We start from the raw sequence: 22,854 nt of genomic DNA, 5'->3' as shown, positions 1-22,854 counted from the left end.
TCTCCAAAGGAAAGGGCTGTAAAAAGAGAGACCAACGAATAAGATGTTGGTTTGGGCTTTGCAAAGAGTGCAAAAAGGTAAGTTGTTTATGGTCTGAAAATATCACACTTGGAAAGGTTCCACTTTTCAAATAAATGACAAAAAAACTGCAAAGTCCAAATCAAAGCCAAGGCCTAGTTTTCAATGGTGGGGGTGGTTCCCGGCGGGGCTGACAGGCTGGCTAGCGGAGTTGAACAGACTGTTGAATCCCGGCTAATCCCTGCCGTGGAGGACCGGAACTGGTAGATTGCGACTTCTCTTGACGATCCCGACTTCTACTGGACCACCCTTTGGGGAAAGGGCGGCGATCGCTCCCCAGCCTCCAGATGTTGGGTGGCCTCCGCCAGCTCGATGGCCTCCCCCAGCTCGTCGACGTTGGTGGGATTCCGCATACTGGCCGCCTGCCGGAGAGGGCGGGGAAGGGCCCGTAGGTGGCGGTCCACTACTACATGCTCCGCTACCTGGTGTGCGGTGGGACCCCCGGCCAGTAGCCAGTGTTGGGCAAGGCGTGAGAGGTCACTTGCACACGGGCGGGCCGCCATGGGTTGTAGGACCAGTCATGGAACAGTTGGGGTGGCGCTAATGGCCAACAATCCAACCCGCCCCAAGATCTCCTTCTTCAGCTCTTCATATGAACTGCTCCTCTCAGGGGTAAGCATAAAGTATGCCTGTTGTGCTTCTCCCAGGAGCAACGGCGTCACGATCCGTGCCCACTCGTCCCTGGGCCACGCCTCCCGGGCTGCAATCGCATCATCTGAAGGATTGTCTTGTCGTCATCAAGAGCCTTCATTTTGGGGGTGAGCTGGGTAGCCTGGGCTCGGGGGTCAAGTAGCGGAGTTCGCGCAGTGGCAGCCATGCGGAGGGCGGCGAGCTCTCGTTCCGTTTCACCTTGTCCAACAACCCGCCATCGAGGAGGTAACAGAAGATGTTGAGGTTAGGGACCATCGAGACATCACGCAGCCCCTGGTCCAGCGGTGAAACCTGCACCGGAGCCCTGCAAACCCCAGCTACAGCCTTGTTGACCAAGGGTCAGCAACCTTTTTGGCATTATGTGGCATTTTATATTTTTCTGGTTAACCACTGTACCAACCAAGCCCCCCCCCAGTTCAGAATAATCTCTGTTAATGCGCTGCTTTAATTGATGCACATACACACACACCACTTGCACACAGAGATCTGAGATTGTGCTGTGTAAAAAAGTAACATTCAGAAGCTCATAAACTTGTCAGTGCTGCCACATGACTTTTATCACTCACTACTGAATCGCTACATTATATTTCTCAACAACAAGGGGGCAAAATCGCTTCATTGTTCGTTTGTCTCTTTCTTTCTCTCTCTCATCAAAATGGCCATATTTGAGAAAATTGTCATCACTGGATATAGCTGTCTGTCATTTATTATTTCTATCATAAAACATATTGTTAAAAGTTGACTGATATTAAATGATTTGCAGCTTCATCTTACCTCGCTCTCTTAACGTTAAACTGATGCTTCGCGCTCGGCTTCTGTGAATGGTAAACCCCGCCTACTTTGATTTGATTGGCAATCTCAGTAATTTTGACATTGATGAGCGCTGTTAGACTTTTAGAAGTTGTTAGAGTCTTTGATCCAGAGTAGGGCTAAAACGATTCCTCGAGTAACTCGATTACAAAAAATTATCGAGGCAAATTCCTCTGCCTCGAAGCCTCTTTTAATTTATTTTAAATCTCACATCAGGTTCTTTCGCAATGATTTTTTAATGTGACACAACACGTTTACGTCACCCACAAAGCGGAAGGAGACACAAGTCCTGCGTCCAAAATCGCATACTGCAAGGAGTCAGCAGTGTTTTGATTTGAGGGCGCAGGCAAACGTAAAGAGAACGTCGTGGTGTGTGTCCATTGCAAGATATAGCTGGCATGCCACAACTAGGGCCCTATGATTTCCGCAATGCAGAAAACGCGGACGCAATCGCGGAATCCAGTCATAAAAACTGAATCTACAGTTTAACGTGGAATGGCACAGAATTTGCAAAATTTTTAATTAATTCATCCAAAATAGGTCATTGCACTTACATCAAATCACAATATGGACTAATATCTGTAAATATTTAGCCTGAACAGTCTATTTAAATATGAATCCTGCATGTTCTGCGTGTCTCTGTTAATGAATGGTGCAGAAGCACGTCTCCGTTTATTAACACACACTGAAGGGCACGTGACGCTCTGGTGATTTCAGTATCTGTCGTCTCTCTAAATAAGGATGTGGAACACATGAATAACATCTCCAGAACTACTCTGACAGTCACTTCATGAGCATTTGACCGTTTGATTTGAGTAAAACTAGCATCACATCACACACAGAACTGTAAAGGTACGTCAACCCGTCAAAATAAAAGTCCGGTTAAAGCAGGCGGCAAGGAAGTCTACCGGAAGTTGAAGTCAGCAGCGTGCCGCCATCTTGTAGCAGAACTTCACTTTCGTTAGCATCCCATTGACCTCCCATTCATTTTGGCATCACTTTGACAGCGAATAACTTTACATCTGAGGCGTTTGAAGACTCCATTTGTCCATGATTTATTTCTAAAGATACACAACAATGTATAAAGGGCTCCATTACCTTCTGTGTTACATTATGGCCCCGTAGAAACAGTTTTTGTAAAAATAGGCAAACGATTGCGTCATAACCACTCGACTCTCTGTCGTACAGTGGAGAAATTACTGTACAGGAGGAGAAGCTCGCAGGCAATTAACTTAATATGGCGTACTGGCGTTATATTTTAATATACTATACAAAATAATTAATCAGAATACTTACTCATGCTCACTCACGCCAAAGAACTCCCTGCTCAAGCTCGCCGTCTCTGCAAGATTAACGATGACAGTTTGCACGCACAGCTACTAGAAGATTTACATCTGTCAGACAGGTTGCTGACATCATCAAGCTTAGTTTGAGTCTGCGCGTCAGAAATGGAAGTGCTTAAAATAGCTAAGAAAGGGCTTCACTTGTCTCAATTGAGTTCCAATGGGGTCGCTGTGTCCCTTTCTTTTACCGTCTATGGGTCAAAGACTATTGTTCAGCAGAATGTACATAGCCTACTACAAAACATAATTTTTTATAAGGTTTAAGGTTTAATCACATTGTTTCTTCCATGTTTTATTTTTAATAGTAGATCTCCTTTGTTTACCAATAAGTTCAGTTTTCAATAATTAAAAGATAAATTAATGTTTTATGTGTTTAATGTTTAATGTGCATCTCAGAAAATGCTTTATTTAAAACCCCAACTGAATGGCACTTAAATGCACTTAATTCATTTGTCAACTTTATTGTCATTGTTCACAGTACAAGTACAGACAGAGAAACAATGGGTAATAATTAAATGTTTATTTTTGATGTATGCATTGCATTCTATGCATTTAAAAAATAAAAATATTTTTTTTTCTAAAAAAGTTAACTTAGTTGTTAATTTTAAGAGACCCAGGAGTCTTATTTTCTCTTGCATGATTAATATTGCACTTTAAATAAGCAAAAACACGTTTTATCCGATTACTCGATTAATCGATGGAATTTTTGGTAGAATACTCGATTACCAAAATATTCGATAGCTACAGCCCTAATCCAAAGCACCTAGTATGTGCAGTGTTTGCAAAAACTAGCGCAAGTTAATTCTCACAATTTAATTGGATTTTTTAGCTCCTAACAGGTGTTGTGACTATGAGAAGTTATTACCTCAAAATGTGTCAGTATGCAGTTTTCCAGATTGCTCGTGTGCCAGCGATTATCCCTCTGCGTCCCATAGGTTGCCAACCCCTACTGTAGATGGATTGGTCTGCTTCAAGTCGAATACACAGCTGCTGCTGCCACCTTATGACACTTCAAGTTATGTATTCTGTCATTGATGACAGTAGCTCATTGGAAAACGATTAAAAATGCCCTTCATTTTGTTTGAACTAATACATGCTGCTGCCTGCCAGGTCCTAATAAATATATATATATATATATATATATATATATATATATATATATATATATATATATATATATATATATATATATATATATATAATCTCATAAATATTGTTATTGCAAATATTCTTGAAATATCGTGATATAATTTTGAGGCTATATTGCCCACCTACAGTATTGTTCAAAATAATAGCAGTACAATGTGACTAACCAGAATAATCAAGGTTTTTCGTATATTTTTTTATTGCTACGTGGCAAACAAGTTACCAGTAGGTTCAGTAGATTCTCAGAAAACAAATGAGACCCAGCATTCATGATATGCACGCTCTTAAGGCTGTGCAATTGGGCAATTAGTTGAATTAGTTGAAAGGGGTGTGTTCAAAAAAATAGCAGTGTGGCATTCAATCACTGAGGTCATCAATTTTGTGAAGAAACAGGTGTGAATCAGGTGGCCCCTATTTAAGGATGAAGCCAACACTTGTTGAACATGCATTTGAAAGCTGAGGAAAATGGGTCGTTCAAGACATTGTTCAGAAGAACAGCGTACTTTGATTAAAAGGTTGATTAGAGAGGGGAAAACCTATAAAGAGGTGCAAAAAATGATAGGCTGTTCAGCTAAAATGATCTCCAATGCCTTAAAATGGAGAGCAAAACCAGAGAGACGTGGAAGAAAACGGAAGACAACCATCAAAATGGATAGAAGAATAACCAGAATGGCAAAGGCTCAGCCAATGATCACCTCCAGGATGATCAAAGACAGTCTGGAGTTACCTGTAAGTACTGTGACAGTTAGAAGACGTCTGTGTGAAGCTAATCTATTTTCAAGAATCCCCCGCAAAGTCCCTCTGTTAAAAAAAAGGCATGTGCAGAAGAGGTTACAATTTGCCAAAGAACACATCAACTGGCCTAAAGAGAAATGGAGGAACATTTTGTGGACTGATGAGAGTAAAATTGTTCTTTTTGGGTCCAAGGGCCACAGGCAGTTTGTGAGACGACCCCCAAACTCTGAATTCAAGCCACAGTACACAGTGAAGACAGTGAAGCATGGAGGTGCAAGCATCATGATATGGGCATGTTTCTCCTACTATGGTGTTGGGCCTATTTATCGTATACCAGGGATCATGGATCAGTTTGCATATGTTAAAATACTTGAAGAGGTCATGTTGCCCTATGCTGAAGAGGACATGCCCTTGAAATGGTTGTTTCAACAAGACAATGACCCAAAACACACTAGTAAACGGGCAAAGTCTTGGTTCCAAACCAACAAAATTAATGTTATGGAGTGGCCAGCCCAATCTCCAGACCTTAATCCAATTGAGAACTTGTGGGGTGGTATCAAAAATGCTGTTTCTGAAGCAAAACCAAGAAATGTGAATGAACTGTGGAATGTTGTTAAAGAATCATGGAGTGGAATAACAGCTGAGAGGTGCCACAAGTTGGTTGACTCCATGCCACACAGATGTCAAGCAGTTTTAAAAAAACTGTGGTCATACAGCTAAATATTAGTTTAGTGATTCACAGGATTGCTAAATCCCAGAAAAAAAAAATGTTTGTACAAAATAGTTTTGAGTTTGTACAGTCAAAGGTAGACACTGCTATTTTTTTGAACACACCCCTTTCAACTAATTGCCCAATTGCACAGCCTTAAGAGCGTGCATATCATGAATGCTGGGTCTTGTTTGTTTTCTGACAATCTACTGAACCTACTGGTAACTTGTTTGCCACGTAGCAATAAAAAATATACTAAAAACCTTGATTATTCTGGTTAGTCACATTGTACTGCTATTATTTTGAACAATACTGTATACTGGAGCTGTTAAACACTGCTAAACAAAAATCCATGATGGGGCACTTTAAACCGAAGTTCACACGTTTGAGCTCAGAAGAGATTAAATAAAGGACTAAATGTTACAGTCCCTAGTGTTACTCAGATACAGATTCCCTTGTAAATTCTTGAAGAAAAATGGCTGCTGTAAGGCTTTATCACCAAGATACATCATCAGTTGTGTACCTCAGCATCACGGGGTGTTTTGCCCATTTATCACAAGACACCCTCTGCTGAGGCAGGCCTATTACAGGTTGATCAGGCTTGGTTATCTGCTCTCCTTGGCAGTCCATCTGGTGTCACTCCATTTCATCCACAGCCAGTGAATTGTCCACTTGGCGGTGTAGGCCAGCTCTTTGATTGCCTGTCTATGAGCCTACGCACCTAAATACAGTAACAACAATAATGTGCATACAAGGATTTATGTCTTGAAGATACAGCCTAAAGTAAATAAATCAGCACAGAAATAATGATCCTCTTACTATACATAATCCATTTAGATTTATTCTTTATTAAATAAATAATGGATAATTCACCCAAAAATGAAAATTCTGTCATTAATTACTCAACCTTATGTCGTTCCAAACCCGTAAGACCTCTGTGGTGCGGCTAACAGCTTCATAAAATTACGGTTGAACCCCTGATGTCACATGGATTATTTTACCAATCTCCTTACTGCATTTCTGGATGATGATGGTGTAAGGACCTTTGCTGTCTTTGGGAGGGTCAGAGAGATCTCAGATTCCATCAGAAATATCTTAATTTGTGTTCCGAAGATGAACCGAGGTCTTATGGGTTTGGAACCACCATAAGGATGAGTAATTAATGACAGAATTTTCATTTTTGGGTGAACTAACCCTTTAACATGATGATAAAAAGTCATTTATTTTGTTAATTTAATGGTCTTAGTCACATATATAATATTATATAAATTTTAATGTAATTTCTCATTTTTATTAAAATTGTTGAGAACAAGATGTTCAAATATTTGAGTTATGTTAAAAATATGATAAAGTTTTATAGTTTTCAGATAGCGCTTTGAGAATATTATTCAGCCATTGACCCCAAATCAGTCTACAGTTGTCTTTTTATTTTTATTTCAGGTAGAATTCTCATATCCTCCCATTATTCCTGGGGCGGGTCATGACAGTAACACACTTCCAGAAGAATGGAAATATCTGCCTTTCCTGGCACTGCCAGATGGAGCTCACAATCATCAAGAAGGTAAAGTCTCAATTTACTCTAGACTTCACTAAAACAGTTGAAGGGTTTATGAAATTCTACCTAAATTATTTTGTTTTGTATTAATTGTATATTTCTGATTGGTCATTGTAAAATCAGCAGATATATCTGTGATTGTCTATGTTGCTCAATGCTACAAAACATATTGTAAATAGAAAACAGCCCTGCCCCACAAGTTGAGGGGATTGGTTACATGTTTGTGATGGTAGAAAACAGGGGCGGCTTGAGACTTGAGTCTTTAGTATGCTGCAGTACACTGATAAACTTGCACATGGGTTGTCTTTAAGCATTTTAAAAACACCAGACTGTACAAAGCAAGCAAAAATAAAAACTAGATTTTTTTTTACCATAGAGGGTTTGAATAGACTAAATACGTTTCTTAAGTGTTAATAAGTGTTTTGGGTTCTTTTGGGTTTATTGTTTAGGGTTTGGTCTTCTACCGTATCGCATACCTTGTGAGTGTTTTGCGCTTGATTAGTCCTTTGTTGTGATAAACAGTAAAGTGTGTTCTGCTGAAATCAATTTCTGTTTTGTCAAATGAGTATTAAAAAGTAAGCATACTGTATCAGCGTTCGCGGCAGCACTTGCGTGAAAGTCTCCTCAGTTTGATGACCGAAGATTTTAAAGACCATCGACTCTACAGTTGCGACTCCACTGTGCAGGGACACCGGCAAGGGACATATGTATCACTTTTGATTGGGGCTATGATATATGGACCAAAAAAACCTATCGCAATTTCATTGATCAATTTTGCGATTTTGATTTTCATCACAATTTTGACACACACAGAAATGCTTGCTTTACAGTCATAAATGCATTCAGTTTGAATTTGAAACCTATTTCCAAAAGAAAACCAATTAGAACTTTATCAGAGAGTTATAACATATCTCTTGAACAGACATAAGTCAAAATAATCACTAAGTAAATGTGTGACAAAATGTCTAGACATATGGCAAAAAAATATAATAATAATAAATAAATAAAAATCTGTGTCCAGGGTTTTTTATTTTATTTTATTTTTATTTATTATTTTTTTTGCCATGCATTGGTCATAGAGCTCATTGTAGTGGTGCCTCATGTGTTGAAAGCACATTAAAATAATGCGCTAGTGCGAATCTCTCCAAACACATGCAGATTTCCTTTTGCTCTGTCACAAAACCAGACACGTGTGCTCAGATACACGCTGCTCACACCTCACACTTAAAACTTTTCTCCTCTCACTCAAATTGTGTCCCCTGTACTCACAACTCTCTCTATGCTAATGCCCTATCGCACCTTTCTTTTTCTAATCTTTTCTGTTCACATCTTTCGCATCTTTTACCACATGCAATGTGAACGCTCTGATCTGTTAACATGGGCTTGAAAAAAAATACGCACCACAGACAGAGTGTGTGAACCTGGAGTTATGTAGGCATAGCCTATGCCCAGTCTGTTCTGTTCTAGCTCTCCGTTTAGATATTTATGGTCTTTTTGGCCAGGATAAGAGATTTATACCATTTAGTTGGGTGTGTCTGCCTCACACTGACCACACAGGTAAATAATCCAACACAAAATGTAGCCTTTTTCTTTGTGAACATAATTATTCAGGAATTAATCAACATAAAGGAATTAGTATCATAGATGGATTTGAATACAAATCTTATTCCAAAAAAGCTGGGACACTGTACAAATTGTGAATAAAAACAGAATGCAATGATGTGGAAGTTTCAAATTTCAATGTTTTATTTAGAATATAACATAAATGACATATCAAATGTTTAAACTGAGAAAATTTATAATTTTAAGGGAAAAATAAGTTGATTTTCAATTTCATGGCATCAACACATCTCAAAAAAGTTGGGACAAGGCCATGTTTACCACTTTGTGGCATCGCCTTCTTTTTTTTTTATAACAGTCTGTAAACGTCAGGGGACTGAGAAAACAAGTTACTTAAGTTTAGGAATAGGAATGTTGTCCCATTCTTATCTAATACAGGCTTCTAGTTGCTCAACTGTCTTAGGTCTTCTTTGTCGCATCTTCAGTTTTCCACTTTGCCACTGTTCATTTTAAAAGAGCCTTGGCCCAGAGAAAGCACCTGTGCTTCTAGATGATGTTTAGATATGGCTTATTTTTTGACCTATAGAGTTTTCGCCGACAATGGCGAATGGCACGGTGGATTGTGTTCACCGACAGTGTTTTCTGTAAGTATTCCTGAGCCCATATTGTGATTTCCATTACAGTAGCATTCCTGTATGTAATGCAGTGCCGTCTAAGGGTCCAAACCTTAATTCACACTAGGGACTACCAATATGGTGTGACGCGGATTCACTTTCATGATGTCATGAGCAATCCAGTTCTCTATTATAGTTCAGTGTGACCAACTCTTACTATGTGTTTCCATATCCCTACAATAACTACCATTTGCCAGTGGTGGAAAGAGTACTGAAAATTTAGCTACATTGATAAAATAATACTCAATTACAAGTAAAAGTACTGCTGTCAAAACAGTACTTAAGTAAAAGTAAAAAGTACTCCTCTCAAAAAATTCTCAGAGTAAAAGTTACTAGTTACTTTTTAGCTGGCGATATTTAATTACCAAAAAATATTCATATCAAAGATCTATGTGGATGGATAATAGCAACTTTGAACAAAACCCACTTTTATCTTATTGACAAAGTATGTGAATTAGAGTTCATGATATAGGGATTTCTAACTTCACTACCTTGGTTGGATAGGAGTGGTAAAAGGGGTCCTATAATGCTCTTTTACAATGTCTTGAATTTGTGAGAATGGTGTTTTAAACTCAAATATACGGTTTATTTAAAAATGTGTTTAGCCGATTTTTGGAGGTTGTCTATTCGCGTCTTTGCATTGACTTAACATTGAAATCACTCGCTCCAGACGCTCTATTCACATCTGGCGTGAACGCACCATAAGAGTTGGATAGTGTTCTGTTTATTGTGCAGTAACTGTAGGCCTAATATACAGTTACAGAGATTTGCACTAATGGCCAGGTTTCCCTTTGTTTCTTTTTACCCAAGTTTAAATTAGTTTGTCTTAATTTTGCACTTGAATTTTATTTTCAATATTTATTTTTATATGTTTTTATTTCTATGCATACCAAACGGCAGGCTGCAATCTATTGAGTTCAAATAAATACAAGATTTTCTAAAATCAAGTACGCTGCTGTTTGCAGATTTACCGGATTTGCGTCGTTGCGGACATCACACTCCCGAGTCGAATGCACAGTCTGAACTACCGAAGATGCACGTCCAAAATCAGCGTACTTTGTATTGAGAAACGCACGCAGACCTACGTCACCAGTCTATTTGCCTAATCTTCCCGGTACTTTACACCACGGTGGAAACGCTGTTGCTTTCTGCGTTTCCACTCGGGAGTGTGATGTCCTCGACGACGCAAATCCGGTAATACTGCAAACAGCAGTGTACTTCATAACTTCAGTCTGCTCGTCTTGGTTACTGCAATTTTCCTCTCTGTATATTTACAATAAAACTAAATAGGATATCAAATACCACTGCCTCCTTTCGTTTTCATTTAAACATAATAACAGCTGCAGAAATGTACTTAGTTCAGGGATATGTGTATATGCAGCCATTACAATGAAACGAAATATTATATAAATTTGCCTTTTTTATTTTCATTTTAACATATAGATCAATTGAATACAGACCAAAGAAAACCTGTTAGATTTACCCCGCAGCTAAATTATATTTTATGTCTAACCACTAAAGAGACATCAGAGCAAGCGGCACATATCAGAAGGTCTTGCCGAAGTGAGGCTGCTTCTCGGCGGATAGATGATCACTGAGCTCTCGCTGATTAAGTGGAGTTGACCGTGTCTGAGATCGGCGAAACACATTTTTAAATAGGCGCTGTCTTTATAAATTAACCACAGATTTGAGTTTTAAACAACTACATTCTCGCCTGAAATACTTTTAAAATTACATTTCATGACACAATAACAGTAATATTTTGAAAATGTTGATCCGAATAAATGGTGGTTGAACTCAACCAACGCTGCGTGAACTCAACCAATCAGGATGTTTAGCGCCCAAGTACCGCCCCCAAAAGTTCCGGAACTTTGAAAAAGTACCACCCTGCCAGCAGGGACTTTCTGAGGGGCATTTTTTTATCCGGAACTTTATTTAGTTCCTGGTTCCTGTGGTGGAAACGCACCGAGTACCAGGACAAAGTCCCTAGTTCCTGGGTAAAGTTCCTGCGGTGGAAACGGGGCAATAGTTCCTGGTGAAAAAAGTTCCTGGTACAAATGTTCTGGGTAATTTCGGTGGAAACATGGCATTAGTGACAGTCTCTGCATTTCAGTGTAGCCTGTGTTGCCTCTTTTCAGAAGTACTGTATGATTTGTACCATTTTAGAAGCAAGCCATTCCTTCAAGAAATTCAGTCTATTCAGGCCTCTTTTACTCTGACAGGTCTATTTTAGGGAAGAATCTTTCTAACTGCTTTGAACTTACGCCTTTGTGCACCATAGCAATCACTTCTAAACCAGAACAGACCAGATGAATTACTTACTGTTATCTGGATGTCAGTCTTTTTATTTATCCTCCATCTTTGATGAAATAATGCATTAGCACTTTTTTGAACTGACTGATTGAATGCATTGGCTTACTGGACCTTTGAAACAAAAAAACTTTCCAGGAGTTTACCAGTTTAGATTTTATTTCAGAGATTTATTTATCCTCTGAAAGCTAACTAAATAAGCTTTCCATTGATGTTTGGTTTGTTAGTATAGGACAATGTTTGGCCAATATAAAAACGTTTTGAAAATCTGGAATCTGAGAATGCCAAAAAATTAACATACGGAGAAAAATCACCTTTAAAATTGTCCAGATGAATTCTTAGCAATTCATATTAGTACAAACCAGAATGCAATGATTTGTGGAGGTTTCAAATTTCAATATTTTTATTCAGAATAAAACAAAGATGACATATCAAATGTTTAAATTGAGAAAATGTATAATTGTAAGGGAAAAATAAGCTGATTTTAAATTTCATGGCATCAACACATCTAAAACCCACTGTGTGGCATCCCCTCTTCTTTTTATAACAGTCTGCAAACCTCTGTGTTTGTTGTCCCATTCTTGTCTTAGGTCTTTGTTGCATCTTCCTCTTTATGATGCGGCAAATGTTTTCTATGGGTGAAAGATCTGGACTGCAGGCTGGTCAATTCAATACCCGGATCCTTCTTCTAGGCAGCTTTGATGTTGTAATTGATGCAGTATGTGGTCTGGCATTGTCATGTTGAAAAATGCAAGGTCTTACCTGAAAGAGACCACGTCTGGATGGGAGCATATGTGGTTCTAGAACTTGGATATACCTTTCAGCATTTATGTTGCCTTTCCAGATGTGCAAGCTGACTATGCCACATGCACCCATGCAAATCCAATTCCATCAGAGATGCAGGCTTCTGAATTGAGCACTGATAACAATTTGGGTTGTCCTTGTCCTCTTTAGTCTGGATGACATGGCGTCCCAGTTTTCCAGAAAGAACTTCAAATAGACTTTTAGCCGTCAATGGTGGATTGTGTTCACTGACAATGTTTTCTGGATGTATTACTGAGCCCATGTTGTGATTTCCATTACATTAGCTTGTGATCCAGTGCCGTCTAAGGGCCCGAATATAATGGGCATCCAGTATGGTTTTCCGGCCTTGACCCTTATGCACAGAGATTGTTCCAGATTCTCTGAATCTTTGCATTATATTATACACTGTAGATGATGATAGCTTCAAACTCTTTGCAATTTTTCTCTGAGAAACTCCTTTCTGATATTACTCCACTATTTTTCGCCGCAGCATTGGGGGAATCTGGGAGACACTGCCACCCTGAGAGGCTCTTTTTATTACCAATCATGTTGCCTATTGACCTAATAATTTGCAAATTGGTCCTCCAGCTGTTCCTTATATGTACATTTAACTTTTCCGGCCTCTTATTGCTACCTGTCCCAACTTTTTTGGAATGTGTAGTTCTCATGAAATCCAAAATGAGCCAGTATTTGGCATGACATTTCAAAATGACTCACTTTCAACATTTGATATGTTACCTATATTCTATTGTGAATAAAATATACGTTTATGAGATTTGTAAATTATTCCATTCCTTTTTTACTCACGATTTGTACAGTGTCCCAACTTTTTTGGAATCAGGTTTGTAATCATAAATTAAGTTTTGATATAGTTATGGTCAGAAATTTACAAAGTATCTTCATAGAACATGATCTTTACTTAATATCCTAATGATTTTTGGCTTTAAAAAAAAATGTATAATTTTGACGCATACAATATTTAAAATAGCCAAAAATATACCCCAGCGACTTAAGACTGGTTTTGTGGTCCAGGGTCTTATATAGTTTATGTAGATAAATTGGGGCTATATTTTTTACTACTCTGCATGCCTCTTTGACATGCTCTGGGAAGGCGCAGCCAACACTTTAAAAACCCCTGCAATAAACAATACACAATACATTCAGTGTCACATGATCTTCAGAAATCATCCTAATATGCTGATTTGCTGCTCAAGAAACATTATTATTATTATTATCAATATTTAAAACAGTTGAGTAAATTTTTTTCAGGATTCTTTGATGAATATAAAGATCCAGAGATCAGAATTTATCTGAAATAAAAAGCTTTTGTAACATTATACGCAATACCATTCAAAAGCAGCAAATCAGTATATTAGAATGATTTCTTATAGAGGTGCTCCGATCACGATCGGCCGATCGTTAATGCGCATCTCGTCAGTAAAGCCGGTTTTCTAATCAGCGGTTAATTCCATCAGGTGCGTGATTTCACATAGAGCAGCTGTTACTACACAGAGCCGTTGTTAACTGAGAAGATGCGCAAATAAACGCTGAAAATTGACGTGATTTGCGCATCTTCTCTATTAACAATGGCTCTGTGTAGTAACAGCTGCTCTATGTGAAATCACGCACCTGATGGAATTAACCGCTGATTAAAAAAACCGGCTTTACTGACGAGATGCGCACAACGATCGGCCGATCGTGATCAGAGCACCCCTAATTTCTCAAGGATCATGTGACTGGAATAATGATGCTAAAAATTCAGCCTTGAAATCATAGGAATAAATTACATTTAAAAATATAATCAAATAAAAAACAATTATTTTAAATAGTAAAAAATTGTTACAAATTTTCCTGTTTTTGCTGTTCTTTAAATCAAATACATGCAGACTTGATCTGCAGAATATACTTCTATAAAAACAATGTTACTGTTTAAAAATGTTTGACTGGTAGTATATATTGTGAATAAAATTGTTTATCCAAAAATAAAACATCTAATCACTTACCTTTAATTTTTTCTTATCCATATTATATATACTTACAAAAGGAGATCTTATGCAGAATTGTATTCAGTTAATTTTCATATAGTAATTAAATGGTAATTAAGAAGGTTTCTCTGTCATCTCATTTTGTTTTTCAAATATATTTATTTGTATAAATTAATTGTATAATAATTGTAATTAATATTATTTCCCAAAGCTGAAGTGATAAGAATATCTTTTATTTGTTATGTATAACAGTATTTTAACTAATTGCAAGAGCAGAATAATCAATCAAATTCTATTGATTAATTGGTAAAATAATTGAAAGTGAGAAAACACTGTATTTCCAGACTGTATATCTGTTATTAAACAGTACTTTGTGTTTCTTTACGGACAGACACTATCTACTTTCATTTGCCCCCTCTGGATGGCCAGCAGAAATGTGTTTATGGAGTTTCTTGCTACAGACAGATGGAGGCTAAGGTTTGTCCATGAATAATTTATACTAATTCTTGTCACATTTTGCTGTTTTGTTTATTTTATAAAAAGAGAAAAAGAAAATTGATTTAATTTTAGTTATTTTAGATTAGGGAACACTATAACCAGTTGCTTATTAGCCTGCATATTATTAACATGGTTGTTTATTAGCATTTACTGTATAAAGCACATATTAATGTCTTATTCTGTATGACCATATTCTAGATCCCTTAAGCCTATCCCATACCTTAACATAACTACTACAACATCTTCCTTACTTACTATCAACAAGCAGCAAATTAGGAGCTAATTGAGGGAAAACCCTTAGTTAATAATGAATATGTGTTCCCTAATCTAAAGTGTAACATAAATTTTTAAGCATAAGCCAGAAGAATGTAGTCTGATGCTATTATAATGATAGCATGCTGTTATTAGTAAAAGAGATGTTTCTTAATGAAGTCAGTCAATTAAAGGATAACGTAAAATGGTTTTCTCAATCCAACATAATTTCTTCTTAATAAAAAATAAATGAGGTATTTTGACAGATATTTTAATCACATTGTGTCTAATCTGATATTTTAATGTTTTGTGTTACAGGCACTAAAAGTACGAGAGGCAGATATCACAAGAGAGACAGTTCAGAAGAGTGTTTGTGTTCTTAGTCGATTGGTAAGACATGTATATGGCAGAGAAACCTTTATTTACATAAAAATACCTGCTTGTTTCTGAAAATTATTAATGTAATGTATTGTTGTTTCAGCCACTGTTTGGTCTGATACAGGCTAAACTTCAGCTCATAACTCACGCTTACTTTGAAGAAAAAGATTTCTCTCAGATCTCCATCCTAAAGGCAAGTTCCTTCACACACATTTCATCTGAAGAACTAATACAGCTAGTAAAAATGCTTTTATGAGATGCGCAATATTTATGTCAGATTTGTTTAAAGATGTAGAACTCCAGTCATATCAGTGTTTACAAAATATTAAATGGTCTAAAATTAAGTAACCCCTTAGAAAACAGTAAATATAATATAAATCAACACACTGAAATTAACAGCATATGTATGTGTGAAAAGGATTTTTATCTGCCCACTTTCAGTTCCAGAATAAATTAATCAGGGTTGTCAAATATATGTTTGAACAGATTATTTTTTATAGTAACTGCAAATATTTGCTTTTGTGTAATGCTGCATCAACACAGATTTCGATATAAAAAGACGGCCAGAAGCAGAGAATCACTCAGTGCATCTTTCATGAATTTTTGTTTTTGGTTCTTTGAAGGAGCTGTATGATCATATGAACAGATCTTTAAGCTGTACAGCACTGGAGGGATCACAGATTTATCTGGGTAATTCAAAAACACTTTTCACTACTAAAATTGAGTAATTCAAGAATCTGCTTTTCACTAATATAACTGATCATTTAACCTCTAAATAACAGTAATTGGATGAGGAGAGTGCAATGTCCAAATTTACTTTACAAATACACATTCTTTTGTCTTATTGTGTGTAACTTAACACATCCTACTTTTTTTAAGAATCCAGTAAAAACCTATAGAAAAAACAGTTCAATCTTAATTTTTTTAGACTAGAAGATTTTATTTTATACATAAAAGTCCTGCATTATGGAAGTCAGTTGGTTACAAATGATGTTTCATGTTATCTTTAAATGCTTTTTAGGAGTATTTGGATAACTACTCAAGCACCAGTTATGAAATTGTGAAGCAAATTTTATTTATGGTGTTTTCATGACAACTTTGGGACTTGATAAAGTACAAATTATCATTTGAAATAAATGTGGCCGTAGTATACATAACCCTATTAACTTCCTATTTTCCAACTTTTATTTATTTACATTTTTATTAACTAAAGGTCTGTCTGCCCGAGATTTGATTCTGCACTTTAAACACAAGGTAAAGGACTGGACTCTTTCTTTTTTTAATTCTGCTTCATCCTTATGCATAATATGAATTGATCAAAATGCTTTTTTTCTCTCTATTTGCTGTAGGTTTTGATTCTCTTTAAACTGATTCTGCTAGAAAAGAAGGTCATTATTACCATGTCAATACACATTTTATAGTAAAGTGGATTCTCATAGATGAGTCTAGTTGTAATGACACAAGTATTTATCTTCCTTTAGATCCTATTTTATGTGTCTCCAGTGAAGAGATTGGTTGAAACTCTGATGACCGTCCTGTCATTGTTTCCAGGTAAAAAGGTTGTGATCTGTTGTCAGATTTGCTTGGTGGGTGTGTTACTCAAACTAAAAACTGAAGCACTGCTCAGTAACTTGACAGTAACAAGATTCTTAAAAATTATATTAAATTATCTAATACAAACAATTTTTTGGCTTTTAATTTTACATACTCTGATAATCATTTTATAATATGCTAATGACTATATGTTTCCAAAGAAATTGCACGTTTGCTTCTAAACCAGAGTTCGACTGGCTATAGGGAGCAGAGCACTGAGATTTTTCTCATTTGTGAGCTTTGACTAGAGTACAGGCCGAGTCTGTTTAAAAGTGTTATTTCAAAGTATCAGTATTTATGTTAAGGTGTGACAAACTCAAAATCATGTTCATATGCATAAAGACGATGCTTTTAAATGAGCATAATGATAATTTACATAATGAACAAGCATAATGATAATAGTTTTATACAATAATTTTACACAATGCCAATTTCATTCAAGTAAGTTTGATTTTATATTGAACAAAATCAGTTTTTTCAGACTCAAGAAAATGAAATGTTCTTTACTGTTGTTTATTGACAATAGTAGCTTACACTGAAAGGTTTTATTCGGAGTAGGATTGTGAGTGTCTGCTACGTTAATCATGAACTTTGAGTCAAACTGAGTTGACAGAGAAAAGTAAGTTCAGTGAGCCTACTGAATGAACCTGATCTAAACTGGGTTGGAATTGGTTTGGTTTTTGGTTTTATCAACCCTAAACCTACTGTGAAACTCAGAGCGTGTTCATCCTGCTTTATGCAACTGAACTCAGTACCTTATTGTCACTTTTATACAGTTGAAAAGTACAGTTCCAGTTTGGTAGAAACCAACAGAAACTTCAGTTTAGTTGGTGGCCAGTCCAGCATAAAATAAGTAACTTGTCAATGTAAATGTGTCAGACTAATTGCATTGTTAATATTTTTCTGTAATTTAGTATAACTGTTTAATTTTGTGATTTGTAAAAACTGAAATATCTGCATCAATAATTGTGTGAGCAAGGCTGTTTTCCCCAGTGTTTGTAGTTCTTTTGCCAGAGCCAGGAACAGACTAGATTGTTCTGCAGCAGCTAACAGAAAGTCAACCAAAACCCATGCTTCATTGTTCTGTCAATTTTGTAAATCAAGTTTCTGACTTGTTTATTCCCAAAAGTAACTTTTATGTTGTGAAAAATTTATTTGTTTTGTAGGTGTAATAGAGCATGGACTGGCAGATTCCTCTCACTATCAGCCCCGGAGGAGCATCTCAGAGGACTTCAGTTCACCAGAAATCATATCTGCAGATGAAGAATCACTCTCTGTGTCTACTACAGATATTATTAACATATCAAAAGAGCTTGAGGACAGGTATGATGTCAGTGATCAGTCGGATCAATCAAAGCCTTGTAACACTACTTTGGACACACACTACCTTCAGCCTCATGCAGAAGGCTTGCTGGACTCAGAGTGCGAATGGGAGACACTGGAGCCTCATGTGGTGGACGAAATGGAAGGGAAAGTAGACATAGCTCATTTAAATATGTTTGACACAGATTCAGGACTGCCAATAACAGTACAGCCACAGTCGGCCACAGGACAGGGAATATTGACCTCGGGCCTGGTATCTGGGCTGCAAGAGGACCAGTATGGACTACCACTCGCTGTCTTTACAAAGGTGTGCACACAAAACACAATCCACATCCACCATAATGGTATCTACAGTACACTTGTTCAAGTTAAGTTTTATTATAGCATTTTTAATATATATTTTAGAACTATATGCCATCCAAATATCACAGTATGAACATTTGTTTTGTAATTTTTGGATTACCTCAAGGCTACATTGGCTAACAAAGACAACTGTTAGATATTTCTATATTTGGCTGAGCAGTCGTTTGGGTGGTCAGTGTATTAGATTTCTCACATATATAAAAATACATAAAGTAAGTAAGCTTGACCACTGTTCTTGTGATAAGATTAATTTGTTGAAGGTAGTAGTTTAGCACAGTTCCTCAGCAGCAATGTTTGTGTTTCAGCCTTCAAATGAATCTTAACCCAAAGTTCTGTCTGTGGGACACAGCTTTTTACTTAAATCTAATTAGCATACAAGATATCACAAGGAGCCCCCCCTATTATCTTTCACAACAGAGAAGCAATATCAAATACAGCTACAGTTTTTCAAGTAATTTCCAGGGTCTAGACAGATGTGGAAAATTTTGCCTATTATATATATATATATAATGTATGTATATATATATATATGTATGTATTTTAATGGTGCTCCGATCACGATCGGCCGATCGTTATGCGCATCTCGTCAGTAAAGCCGGTTCTCTAATCAGCAGTTAATTCCATCAGGTGCGTGATTTCACATAGAGCAGCTGTTACTACACAGAGCCGTTGTTAACTGAGAAGATGCGCCAAAAAACGCTGAAAATGAAGTGGATTTGCGCATCTTCTCTATTAACAACGGCTCTGTGTATTAACAGCTGCTCTATGTGAAATCAGGCACCTGATGGAATTAACTGATAACAAAAAAATAAATAAATAAATATATAAATATATATATATATATAAATAATCATAATCTGATAAAAATACTATTATAATCTAGGTCAGTGGACAATTCAGCAGCAAAATATACTCTAGAAAAATCATGGGTGCACAATAATTTAATAAAATCAAGTGAAATATTTTATTCACAAAAAGTGATTAAGTCTAAAATCTGGTAAAATGTTACACATTGCTCTTTGTATTGTTGTGAAATACATTAATCAAAAAACAAGTAAATCCATTTATACAGAAATATAAAACAAATTTATTTTAAATGTATAGCACAGAAATAAAGACAGCAGCATATGATAGATAGGACAGAACAAGAAAGACTATTAATAATCTTTGATTGCGCAGAAAAGTTTTATAATACCAAAGGCTCCAATAAGTAGCACAGAGCGCTTATGCCTGCACTTGACACAACACGGCGTCAGTGCACAGCCCTCCGAGTTCACATAGAAAAGTTAGTACAAAGGGAAGAGATATTGATACATAGCATATTAAATATGTGTGTTAGTTTATTGAGCCTTTTCTTTTAATAGTTTTAAACATCAGTTACCGTGCGCTCTTTTGAGAAGTGTTTAATTGTTTCTACTGTAATAACCGAACGCTACACTCAGTTGATTGCTGAATGGAGGATGACAGACAGCTTCAGCAGAAAGAAGAGTTTGTGAAATTGAATTTAATTCTTTAAATATTCGTCTGTTGATCACATTGAATTATGGAACAGCTTCAGAACACGTAAAACTATAGTGAACAAAACCTTTTTGGTGCTTTTTGGTTTTTGTGCCTTTCGTGGGGCTCAAAAAATAACACAGAATAGTATATGTACAATATCAGATTTGGATCAGTCTCGTCTGACCGATAACTGACCTGGTAGAAAATGGCACTATCGGAGCCAATACTGATTATGCGTATCGGACCGATGCATCCCTAGTGACAATGCCCCTGAATTTTCGAGATACCCCTACCGGAGGTAGAACTAAACCCAACAATGTTTTTCCTCATCTCTAAGGTCTCCCATATATGAAATGGATTCTTGGCTAAAAATATTTTACTGCTAAGATTGTTAAATTAACAGATATTGTTATACACCCCAAAATCAATAAAGGACTAAAATATAGCCTGTCCGTATGGGAGTTAAGGCATATAAACTAATACAGATCAATCACACAAGCTCTGAGAGCTTTGAAACTTGACATGTTTGTAGTCAGGAAGTTGATTCAACTACTAGAAAAGACTGGATGTGAATATCTTGATGTATGGAATAAATAGACACATGTAAACATATATCTAAAATAAGCAGACATGCACAAATTTTATATCTATGCAGAATGTTTTCGTTTACTTTGTGCTTGCTTTGCCTGGCATTATCATAGAAACACATATGATGGCTTGTTGGAAAGGTGGGGTTGTGCTGAATCCAGTAATACCAAATATGATATATATATATAATAAAAGAGAAGTGTTCTGTCACTCAATGTATGAGGTGTCCAAAATGAATGAAAATGGAACACTGACATAATTGAGTCCAAACCCATTCATTATCATTCATTATCAGTGGTGAGAAGAATGTTGAGAAATTCAAATATAAGAGACATCAAAAAATATTTAATATGGCACCTTGTACTATATGGAAACAAAGATTGAAATCGAAAGATAACACCTTTCCATAGCACAGACAGGAGACCAGGAGTTTTAACCTAATGAACTTTTTAATAAAACTATAACTTAACTTCACACAATACAACTTAAATTACTGTCTTAAATAAAACAAATGGCAATCTAACTAAAGAAACAAACACTTCGAGGAAATGAGCCCTGTCTTCTCAGGCTGTTTAGTTTATTTTCTAGCAGCAACCATTTGGAACATCAACTGCTTTTGGTAACCATTGGAGAAGGGTCTGGCTGCAGACTTTTACTTGCACTCTCAGACACTGCTTCTGCTAGCAAGGCCACTTGAAGTCTTTATTTTTTATTTTGTTCTATTTATTGATAACTTTTTGTTTGAATTTCCCAACATTTTATAACAGTTTCCATGTGGCGAAGACAAGAAAAAATAAACAAAATTACAATATCAATTGCAATCGCTACTTGCACTCTCCGCTACCTGGGACTTCACTTGCAATCAGCACAAATCGTGCATGTTGCCAGTGGAGACAAGACGCTGTGGTGGTGATTAAACGATTAAAACTAATTTAGCACTATAACGTACAGGGTCCTGCAAGAAAAAGACAAGCACGGACCTTGGCCACAGAACAGCAGAATATGAACGCAATGCACAAAGTCTTTCGTTAAGTGTTTTCCTCCTGTAGAAAAAAACGAACACTTAATGTGGCATAATGTATTCAGACACATTAAGTTCAATTAAAAGACCAAATTCGATATAGTTATTATTCAATGTACTACAAGGCACGCAGATGGCTATGAACACAAGGCTATATGTCTTGTTGTTGACTCTAAGTATATACAGACCAGCAAATATGAATGGGCATTATGCATTAAGTGATTTTAAAAGGATCAACTCCGTACAGGCAAGAAGACGAGTACAGAATGCAGTGCGTTAGATTGTACATTAAACGTTTTCCTCCTATAGAAAATCATTATAAATAAAACACATAATGTAGGTTAATGGACAAAGACAGTGATATAAACAAGTTGTAGACAGTTTATTCTATATGGAAAAATGCTTAATGTGAAACTTTGCGTGTTTCGTTTATTCTGGGCTCACCTGCTTGCCTGTACATATTAGTTGTGTATTTTAATAAAGTAGAGAAGCATGAGTTTGGCCTTTCTCATCTATGTCCATTATGCCACATTTTGCGGTATGTGAGGAAAATACTATATACATATTCCTTATATTAATGAACTGTACATTTAATTTGATATTTTAATAGCATCTTAGTATATTAAGCCATGTTAAGTGTTTTGTTTCTACGCTTAGCTAGAGACGTCACAGGTAGCGGAGAGTTCAAGTAGCAATTGCAAGTGACATTGTAATTTAGTTTCTTTTTTCTTGTCTTCACCACCTGGCTTTATAAAATGTTGGGAAATTCAAACGAAAAATAATTAAAAAAATAAACAAAATAAAAAATAAAGACTGCAAGTGATGTCACTAGCGGAAGTGCAAATGTCTGAGTGTGCAAGTCTGAGAGTGCAAGTACAAGCCTGCAGCCAGACCCTCTTGGAACATTTTGGGGTCAACCCCCCATGATGTTACAACTGCAACACACCACTCATCCACATTGTCATCAGTGACAAAGTG

At 36.6% G+C, this 22,854-nt stretch overlaps 1 protein-coding gene across 1 annotated transcript in view; it reads left to right on the top strand.

The window, feature by feature from the left end:
* avl9 (AVL9 homolog (S. cerevisiase)) overlaps positions 1-22,854 on the top strand; it is a 46,140-nt gene that overhangs the window by 8,504 nt on the left and 14,782 nt on the right. The window contains exons 2-10 of the mRNA XM_026222921.1: positions 6,913-7,033; positions 14,752-14,837; positions 15,429-15,500; positions 15,592-15,681; positions 16,112-16,178; positions 16,702-16,742; positions 16,838-16,876; positions 16,970-17,039; positions 18,248-18,711. Of these exons, the coding sequence (XP_026078706.1) occupies positions 6,913-7,033; positions 14,752-14,837; positions 15,429-15,500; positions 15,592-15,681; positions 16,112-16,178; positions 16,702-16,742; positions 16,838-16,876; positions 16,970-17,039; positions 18,248-18,711 (1,050 nt within the window). The remainder of the gene's footprint in view (positions 1-6,912; positions 7,034-14,751; positions 14,838-15,428; positions 15,501-15,591; positions 15,682-16,111; positions 16,179-16,701; positions 16,743-16,837; positions 16,877-16,969; positions 17,040-18,247; positions 18,712-22,854) is intronic.

Source organism: Carassius auratus, chromosome 37 (genome assembly GCF_003368295.1).
Source record: "Carassius auratus strain Wakin chromosome 37, ASM336829v1, whole genome shotgun sequence".
Taxonomy (NCBI): domain Eukaryota; kingdom Metazoa; phylum Chordata; class Actinopteri; order Cypriniformes; family Cyprinidae; genus Carassius; species Carassius auratus.
Note: the sequence above shows the minus strand (reverse complement) of the source record. Positions and strands in the feature narration are given on the sequence as shown.